We start from the raw sequence: 9,822 nt of genomic DNA, 5'->3' as shown, positions 1-9,822 counted from the left end.
AATGCTTGTCGATTGATTCCCTTTTATTCCACTCCCCCCCTTCCCTCAAATTAAAAAGAATATGCTGTCATGAAAAGAGCACTAGACGGCAAAACAACAGCTCAACCTCGAGTCAGCTGTGTGACTTTGAGCAAGTCACAACTTTTCATCCTCATGTCTATGAAATGGAGATTAAATAATGCTCGTCCGTCCTACCCCAGAGGGCTGCCATGGACAGCTTGGGTTTAGCACACAGCCTGGCACATAATGAATGCTTGGTGACGCTTTTGAAAGCGCTTCGCAAAGTGCGAAGATTTGCGAACCCTTAAAAAATGAAATGAATGACCTCTTTATTACACGTGGACCAGGCCACTCCCCTTTCCCCCGGAACGGGTTAAAAATCCTCCGAATGCTTGACTACAGTTCCCAAGATGCTCCGCGGGCTGCGGAAGCGCGGCAATTTCCGGGGTGCCTCGAAGCAGATGCCTGCGACGTTCATGCCTCTCGGAGACTACAACTCCCAGCGTGCCCCGGGGAAGGCGGCCGGGACTACGGGAAGCGTCCGGCCCAGCCCGGCCCGGGGGGCGGGGGAGACCCTAGGGATCCGGGAGGGACGGCGGGCTGCGGGGAGTCGGAGCCGTCGCCATGCTTCGCCCCAAGGCCCTGACCCAGGTTTTAAGTCAAGCCAATACCGGAGGCGTCCAGAGCACACTGTGAGCGTCGGGGCAGGCCGGGTGGGTTGGGGGCCGCCTGGGGGTGGGGGCAGGTTGCGGGACATTTCAGCTGGGATCGGGACTGCGCTTCGGTCGGGTTGGGAGTGGCCAGTGGGAGCCCCGCGCACTTCGAGTCACAGGAAAGCGTAGGAAGAGAAGGCGCGCGCCATCCATCGATCGATCAGTCAATCAATCCATCAGCATTTATTAAAGTATTCCCATCGGGTGCACAGGGGGAAGGCGGGGGGTAAGACAAAAAAGGAAACCAGCTCTGCCTTCCTAGATTTTTGAACTATTAGAGAAATGAATCCTGAATGAAGAATGGGGCGGGGGGGGGGGAGAAATTCTGGGCTGGAAAAGACTGATGACTTTGAACTTGGGGAAGCCGGGCTTCTCACCCCTGGCACACTCCCAGGACCTCTTGTTAGTCATCTTCACCACTTCCCTCCCACCAGGTTGCTGAATAATGAGGGCTCCCTGCTGGCCTACTCTGGTTATGGGGACACTGATGCCAGGGTTACAGCTGCCATTGCTAGCAACATCTGGGCTGCCTACGACAGGAATGGGAACCAAGCCTTTAACGAAGACAATCTCAAATTCATCTTAATGGACTGCATGGTATGAAGGGAAGGGTGGAGCCTTAGTGACGTTGGAAGGGAGCATAGAGACCCTCTAATGATGCAATCCCCTCTTGTCTTATGGATGAAAAAACTGAGGTGTGGCTAGGTGATGCAGAGGATAGAGCACCGGCCCTGGAGTCAGGAGTACCCGAGTTCAGATCCGTCCTCAGACAATAATTACCTAGCTGTGTGGCCTTGGGCAAGCCACTTAACCCCATTGCCTTGCAAAAAAAAAAAAAAAAAGAAAAAAACTGAGAGCTAAATGATAAGCTCAGGTCACAAACGTAGCAGAAGTCCAAGAGCTAGATTTAGGTTTAGAGAGTATGAGTTCAACTATTGGCTCTGTTACTTAAATATCTGGTATTCTTGGGCAAGTCGCTTAGCCTCACAGAGCCTCAGTTTCTCCATCTGTAAAATGGGAAGTGATCTTCAAGGCTGCTTACACCTTGAAATTCAATTCAGTTTGACAACCATTAAGGACTAAAGCCTAAGAACTGGGGATACAAAGATAAAATGTAAAACAATCCCTGTTTTCTTTGAGCTTACATTTTTCTGGATCTTTGGTTGTCCAGCTTCAAATTCACTGTTTCTATTGTACTCTGATTACTCTTGACTTTTGACTCCAGTGTACAGACCTGGAACAAATTCTGGATGAGTATAGGGAGGAGGAGACAGAAATTCTCAAGTGCATCATGGGGGTAGAATACCAACAACATTCTTAGGACAGAATTGCAAGTAGACCCCTAAGCAAGGATCTGAGCCTGGAAGTCCTATCTCATCCAAAGAGACTATTTCATGTGAACTGTCAATGTCCTGGTCCCTGCCCTGATGACATAGTTTGTTGAGAATTAAATACATCAAACTGAGAACGATATAGGAGAGTGTATTGATCTTTAAAAAGATAATAGAATCCCAGTTTTAGAGCTGGAAGACACCTCAGAGGTCATCTATTTCAACTCAAGGAAATCAGGGGCCAGTAAGTTCATTTAAAATCACTCAGGTATTACATTATTCCAAAAAAAAAATAAATTCTAGGAACCATGATGGTGAGGTCAACTGGGGCCAATAAGCAGTCATATATCACATTTCCCACCCCTGCAGGAGGGCCGTGTGGCGATCACTCGGGTGGCAAACCTGTTGCTGTGTATGTATGCCAAAGAGACTGTGGGCTTTGGAATGCTGAAGGCCAAGGTGATCCCTTATCCCATCTCCTTTTAAAAATCTTTCCTATTCTTATTGTGCCATACCTTTTCTCCTCTTGACCCCGATTCCTTCATGTCCTCATCTTGAGCTCTTTTCTCTCTTCCTAATCTTTCTTTAGAGTATGTTGAAATGAGGAGCTCAGATATCTCAGTTCTATTACCTGGGAAAGAGTATATGGGGCTTAGAACCTTATGATGATGGGGAGGGAGAGAGTGGAACCAGGAGTCTAGATATCCCACTCTCTGACTTAGGTATTGTTTTTGTGGCTAAATTGACCTAACCCTTTTACAGGCCCAGGCTCTGGTCCAGTACCTGGAGGATCCCCTCACTCAAGTGGCAGCATCATAGCAGTCGGGGGATAATGGACTTGAGAGTGGGATTGAGGGTAGAGGGCTAATCCTTTGAGGACAGGGATCCCAGGAAACCTTTCCTGAGATCTGAAGGGAAAACTTTCCAATCTTGTTGAATAAACTAATTAACACCTGTCTTATGTCTTAGATTCTTTCTTTTTAAAACTTAAAATTTGGGGTTCCAAATCCAATCCCTCCCATCCTCTCCTCCTTTAGATTCTTTATTGATGGGCATATCTAGTGGGAGAGGTATAGAGGAAAGATTAGATGTATTGTATTTGACTTCATTGGGAAGTGAATGAGGGAAAGTTTCAGAGAGGCAAATTTAAACCCTTGCAGAACAAGAAAAACAATTAGAGCTGTCAAGTAGAGACTGAGAAGTAGTCCGGTCTCCCTCCTGAGATGACCCTTTGTGGGTTATATTAATGGTGAGGATTTCTTTCCTGTATCAGTGGATTGGACTAGAGAGTAACTGAGAGCCCTTCAAACTCACAGATTTTGAGATGGTTAAGGCATTACTCCTAAGGTACATTTTAAATAGGTTTGTTCCCTCCTCATCAGGAGCCTAATGATTTTTGATTGTGGTTTCCACCTATCATCCATAATCTGCAGTAAGCATGGATAGATGCCTAGATGCCTGAGTGTAGGGGGAAGGACAAAGTGAGGGTCAGTGCCCCAAACATATTCCAAGAGGGTCATGTGAACATTTCACTTCCTTCCCCTTTTTTTTTTTGAATTTGAGTTTTATATACATTTCTTAGTTTGGAAGATGAGAACTACCAGGGACTTTCCTCTTCTTTCAAAGGTTTAACTACCTTCCCACCCTCAACACACAAAAAGATGGACACAAACTCATCCTGGAATCCTGTTTTTCACTGTATGTTAGAAATATGGGACTGGAAGGAAGCCCCAGGCCAGAGAAGGGGAGCCAGGAGTTCAGGCAACCTAACTTCCAGGCCAAAGGTTGATCAGAGACCTCAGACTATGCTGCCTCAGATCTTACTTCTCCCTTAATTCAAGTGGGTGTACACATGCCTCAGAAGACCTGTTTCTTTCCTATCTACCTTAGTCTGACTCTTCACCTTGGTCTTCCCCTTTCCCAGTGGTCTTACTTCTTAATTCAAAGCTTCAATTGGCCTTCCAGAGGCCAATGGTAAGCCCAGAGTCCCCACCCCCAAACCAGTTTCCCAAAGTGGGCAAAGCCCTAAATTCTAGTCTCACCTCCTAAAGTGAAAAAACTATTAAAAAAAAAGTAAACAACTGTTTGTCCAACCTACTGCCCTGGGCTCCCCGGGAAGGGTTGTTACCATTTCAACTATACCTGATTAAATTGCTGCTTCTCCCACTGCCAGAGCAGCAAGTGTTACTAGGCTGTAAGCTTCCAACCCATACTGACAACCTTTCCTCATTGCAAATGCTTTTGCAGACTCCTTAGCTTACTTGCTCTGGCTACTTCTGCAGTGTTCAAGTTGAGGATAGCATTCTTTGTTTTCCCCATGTGTTGTGTCAGACTTAAGATCGAGGCCTAACTAGCCCTACCAAAGACCAGGGAAGCCTAGTAATGTCAACTTAGTTGCCCTGTTCAGCCTCCCGGTCCTATTTTCCTACCCCAACCTATCCTAAGAAATCTGTCCTACTCCCCACCCAGGGCCAGAGCCTGAGAGACACCCAACCTGTCTAACCTGTCGTGACGTCACCACACTCTCCACCCACCTGGGCCCCAGGTCTCCTGCTGCTTGGCTCTTCCTGTTCTCTGCTGCTTCCGTCCTCTCCTTGTGACCCGTCCCCTTTCTAATTAGTTGAGACTCCCCAGCCCACCAGTAGTGACTAAGGCTGCGCTCTTTCCTTCTTCTTCGAGGGCTGACTGTCCCCAATGAGAAGAGAGACAGGTCAAGGCCTCTGGAAAGCAGAGGATTGAGGGGCTCAGAGCCAACGCCCTAACCCCATTTTCTACCCACTCCTCTCACTCCAACTGCATTTATTCATACACACACACACACTCGATGCGGTACCAAGATGGGAAACGGAGCAGAAGAAGATTATAACTTTGTCTTCAAGGGTGAGTTGGGGGTCTATTGGGGGGGAACTGAGACACCGAGAGATTTAGACACTAAAAAGACTAAGATGAGAGATGACTCCTCTCTGTTTCTGTTTTCCATAAGACACCCCCCCCCAGCCAATCATTCCACCAGATGACAAGGGACTCTACTGTGACTAGAGGCTAATAGAGTTCCTGAGTCTGTTTTTTAGTAATAAAGATGATAGTTTCTTAATAGTGGGACCATTTATAATCAGAAAAAAAGATCTAGTCACATACCTCTTTCCTAGAGTTTTAGTTAAATAATGGAGGCTAGACTTTAGGAAGAACTCATCTGCTTACTGAAGACTTCCCCCCAAAGAAAGGACCTGGGACATAGGACCCAAAAGGGAGGAAGGGATAGAAGAGAGTAGGTCTCCTTATTTTGCATTAAAACAGATAAAGGGAGGGGTTTAGTACCCTGGAGAATTGTCAAGTTTCTCTGTTAAGGAAAGGGGCTTATTGAAAGGAAGGTAATGTGTAGTGGGGCAGCTCCATGTTGCAGTGGATAGTGCCGGGCTTAGAGTCAGGAAGACCAAATCCAGACTCAGACATTTAACTAAGCAGAGTGATCCTGGATAAGTCACATAACCCTGTTTACCTCAGTTTCTTCAGCTGTTGATCTGGAGAAGAAAATGGCAAACATTTCAATACTCTGATAAGAAAACCCCAAAATAGGGTCGAAGGGTCTGATATATTGTCAATACTTTCTGTATTTGCATGTGTGACCATCCCCATTGATTGCTGCCTTCTCTTCTACCCTACTCTCCCTTCAGGGCAGGGTGTACAATGTAAGACTCAGCTTCCCCAGTCTACCCCACCCACCCAGCCTCTCCCAGACCCAGCCCTTACTCCAGCTCAAACTCCCTAAAGGGCAATGGGGCATTTACCTAGGAGCTGGGGGAAGCTGCACTCTTCTTTCCTGAGAAAAGTAGGGGTGGGAAAGAATAGAATAAAGAGCAGCAGTGATCTAGTGCCCATCCTCTTAGGAAGGATAAATTAATTCATTGGGCTTAGGGTAAGGGACATTCAAGACAGACATACAGAGAAACAGAGAGAGAAGATACTTATATAGACTTGAATCTTCTTACATGTAAACTTACATACAAACACACATGCCTTTCCATGTACATACAGACATAGGCATGCAAAGATACACAGACATACAAATACATGCAATCCTTGTACCCTAAATATATACACATGGACAGAGCTCATAATTCATGAAAGTAAGAGACTGGGGGATAAAATCCTGGATCTGTAGTCTGGAAAACCTGAGTTCAAATCCATTCTAAGATTTGCACTAGCAGAATTACATGAGGAAGTCACTTAATCTCTATGCTTTAATTTCCTTATCTATAAAATGAAGTTAATAATAACATCCACCTCCCCAGGTTAAAAGAATAAAATAAGATAATATTTGCAAAGTGTTTTGTAAACCTTAAGGTACTAATTAAACATTAGCTATTGTTGCTAACTATTAAGTTTGTGTCCACACACACAGACATAGTTTGGTGTACCAGAAAGAACACTGAATTTATTAGAATCATAGATTTAGCCTGGGAAAAAAACCAACTAGTCCAAACCCTTCATTTTACGGATGAGGGAACCAAAGCCCAAGTAAATTAACCCTCATTCCAAGGTGACACAGGCAGTGATTAAAAGAATTGGGATTAGAGACTTGATTCCAAATCCACACTCTTTTTTACTGTACTGTCAAAGAACCCAGCTTCAGTTCCTGATCTTACTACTAATTTGCTGTGTGACTAGATAAAACACTTAAATCTCCCTGCCTCTCATAGTTGTCTGCATCTTTAAAATGAACTAGATAATCTTTGAGCCCCTTTTAGTTCAAATTCCCTGAATAATAAATGTTGGTTGGTTAAATTCTAAGACCGTATTTTGTGTGTGTGTGTGTGTGTGTGTGTGTGTGTGTATACATATAAAAAAGCACATGGCACTACTCCCTTTCTACATATACACATAAATGCAAAGAGGCATTAATATCCACACCTAAACACTGCTATTAATTCTAGGAAATAGGTGCAGTAGATAGAGAATCAGTCTTGGAGTCAGGAGAACCTGAGTTCAAATCTAGTCTCAGATACCACTTAGTAAATATGTGACTATGGGCAAATTGTTTAACTCCAATTGCCCCTCCCTAAAAAAAGGGAAAAAAAAAGATAGAAACATATATACACATAAGCCCAAATATCCTACACTTTTGAAAAATTTGACATTTTAACTCTTAAATACATTTCCATTCTCCCCTATGGTTTTCTATAACATAGTTAGAGTTGGTTAGAAGGTAAAGACCTTCAGCCCCCTGAAAACATCAGGAAACTTCTCTGCCCTGTTGTCAGCAATCTCTTCTCTCTAGTCCAGTCTTTTTTTTTTTTTGCAGGATATTACAGTTAAGTGACTTGCTCAAGGTCACACAGCTAGGTAATTATTAAGTATTTGAGACTGTATTTGGACTCAGGTCCTCAACTCCAGGTCTGGTGCTCTTTCCACTTCCTCACCTAGCTGCCCCCCTTTTTTCCCCCTTCTTCCCTCTCTTCCTCCTCTAGTCTCCTGACCTTTCAGTCTGGCATATTGGGTCCCACTTTGTTATGGATTAGAACGCAAGTGCAGACTTAGCCTCCCTATAAAGGATTTAGAGCTTTGTCTTGTCACAGGGACAGAGAGAAATAGGAGATTCATAGACAACAAGGCAGGTTTTGGGTAGGAATCATTAGACAGCAGAATTAGAAATAGCAGAAATTGAGACAGCTTGTACTGGGTCCAGACCATTTCCAAATACCCCAGGATAGTGAAGATCCTGCAGAGACCTAGGGAAAAAGAGGAGTAATACAGAAAAAAGAATGCTAAGAAACAGACACAAAGAAAATCAAAGACACTACCTGAAATTGCTCAGGAAGAGACAGGACTAAGCAGAGAGAAATGGTTGACTCTTCAGTTCTTTACCTAGCAGGTGGTTAGCTCATCCCTCATCACCCTTTAACATTTCTCTTCTTTAATGTCTCTTCCCAAGTGGTGTTGATAGGGGAATCTGGAGTCGGGAAGACCAACCTGTTGTCAAGATTCACACGAAATGAGTTCAGCCATGATAGTCGGACAACTATTGGGGTAGAATTCTCTACTCGAACTGTGCTGCTAGGAACAGCGGCTGTCAAAGCCCAAATCTGGGACACAGCTGGGCTGGAACGATACCGTGCCATCACTTCAGCGTGAGTTTTGGGGCTTTGAGGGATGGGAACAGGGAAGTGAGAGGGTGAAATGAACTAGAACAATAGATTCCATCTATATAGATTTTTTTCCTTGCCCACACCCCTGTTTATATGTGGCAGTAGAAGGAAAGTAAAGTGAGCAGAATTGCTCAATTGCTCCTATTTGCCCCTGCCCACACATACACACCCTATTACAGATTATTGCCTAGATGGGTTTCCTGATATGTTCCTTTTATACTCTAGATTAAAGAATCTGTAATTCTCTCTCTCTCTCTCTCTCTCTCTCTCTCTCTCTCTCTCTCTCTCTCTCTCTCTCTCCCCCTCTCCTCTCTTTCTCTCTCTTTCTTTAGCTCTAAGCCCTCAGCCACAGACACCTCTCTGGAAAAACACTTCAGGGCCTTATTCTCTTCTATGGGGATGCTTCCCTTTCAATTGCCTCCTCCTGACTTCATTTCCAACAAATTAACCTAGACTAGCAAAATTCTGTTGTTAATTCCCTTTACATAGAAAAAAATAAATCTTTAAAACAAAGAAAGTAAATAGACTTTCCCCATGCTCAAAAAACTTACAGGTTTCCAACAAAGGAGCTCCTGGGGAAAAGGGAGATAAGAATTACCAAATTGGGGTCTTTAGATTAGGGATGGTTTCAGTCTCTGAGCATCTCTATTGACACACTCTTCATGACTGATGATTAACCCAAACAGCTTCCCTCCCTCCCAGAGTCTTGGCCCACATCCTTTTGGCAGTTGCCTCTGTTCAAATTTTCATTCTCTCAGCTACTTTTAGCTTTTCATGGACCTCCTTTATCTCAATCCATGGATGGAGATCTTTTGCCTGTCTCATCTGGAGCTGGATTCCTTCTCAGCTTCTACCTAAATTGTCTTTTAAAAGTTACCCTGGGGGTGTGGCATATTATTCACTCAAGGGACTTGGTCCCACCTCAGACAGAGATTACCTGGCTAGCTGCATTTTTTAGTTAGTTTAACAAGTTGTTATCAGCCTCTTTTCTTTGATTAAGTCCTGGGCTTTCAAGAACCATGTCCTTACACTCTCCTAGTTAAACATTTACTGTCCTTAGCAAAGCAGCTGGAGTATGTTTAGGCATATTTGTCCATAGTCCCAAATTCTAGATAAAACACTAGTAACAACTGGTTTAAATTATAAGCCAGACATATTATATGCATGTGTAACAATAGTGCATATTATCCGATTAGGCATAATCACAAAATACAGCATTGCAGAAATAATACAAGAACAGAACATGTCTAAAGAGCACAATACCTGCAAATAGACAAGTCAAGTCAATTGTACTAATCAACAGGGATACAAAGAAAGGCAAAAACAGTGTTTCCATGCAAAGGAAGTCAAGGTCTAAAGGGGAGACAACATGAAATAACTATACAATTAACTATATAAACAAGGTAAATTTAGGATAAATTGATGATATATTGTTAAGGGGATTTGGAAAAGCCTTCTTGAAGAAGAAAGAAGCAAGGAAGGAGAACATTGTAGATATGGGAGACTACCAGTGAAAATATTTGGAGATGGAGTATTTTGTTTAAGAAAAATCAAGGAGTTCAGTATCACTGGATTTCAGAGTATGTGGGTATGAGTAAAGAATAAAAAGACTTAGTTGAGGGGGTGGGTAAC

General features: G+C 43.7%; 2 protein-coding genes across 2 annotated transcripts in view; both read left to right on the top strand.

Annotated features, from left to right (window-relative positions):
* The first annotated feature begins 243 nt into the window (after positions 1-243).
* Positions 244-3,001, top strand: LAMTOR2 (late endosomal/lysosomal adaptor, MAPK and MTOR activator 2). Its single transcript, XM_074223251.1, has 4 exons — positions 244-692; positions 1,148-1,310; positions 2,414-2,503; positions 2,807-3,001. The coding sequence occupies exons 1-4, from the start codon at positions 625-627 to the stop codon at positions 2,861-2,863; spliced, it is 378 nt and encodes a 125-aa protein (XP_074079352.1). The 5' UTR covers positions 244-624; the 3' UTR covers positions 2,864-3,001.
* Positions 3,002-3,557: 556 nt separating this feature from the next.
* Positions 3,558-9,822, top strand: part of RAB25 (RAB25, member RAS oncogene family) — a 20,651-nt gene continuing 14,386 nt past the window's right edge. The window contains exons 1-2 of the mRNA XM_074223250.1: positions 3,558-4,924; positions 7,977-8,172. Of these exons, the coding sequence (XP_074079351.1) occupies positions 4,882-4,924; positions 7,977-8,172 (239 nt within the window). The 5' untranslated portion in view covers positions 3,558-4,881. The remainder of the gene's footprint in view (positions 4,925-7,976; positions 8,173-9,822) is intronic.

This window comes from Macrotis lagotis, chromosome 2 (assembly GCF_037893015.1).
Source record: "Macrotis lagotis isolate mMagLag1 chromosome 2, bilby.v1.9.chrom.fasta, whole genome shotgun sequence".
Classification (NCBI taxonomy): domain Eukaryota; kingdom Metazoa; phylum Chordata; class Mammalia; order Peramelemorphia; family Peramelidae; genus Macrotis; species Macrotis lagotis.
The sequence above is the reverse complement of the archived record's forward strand: the minus strand, read 5'-3'. Positions and strand labels throughout refer to the sequence as shown.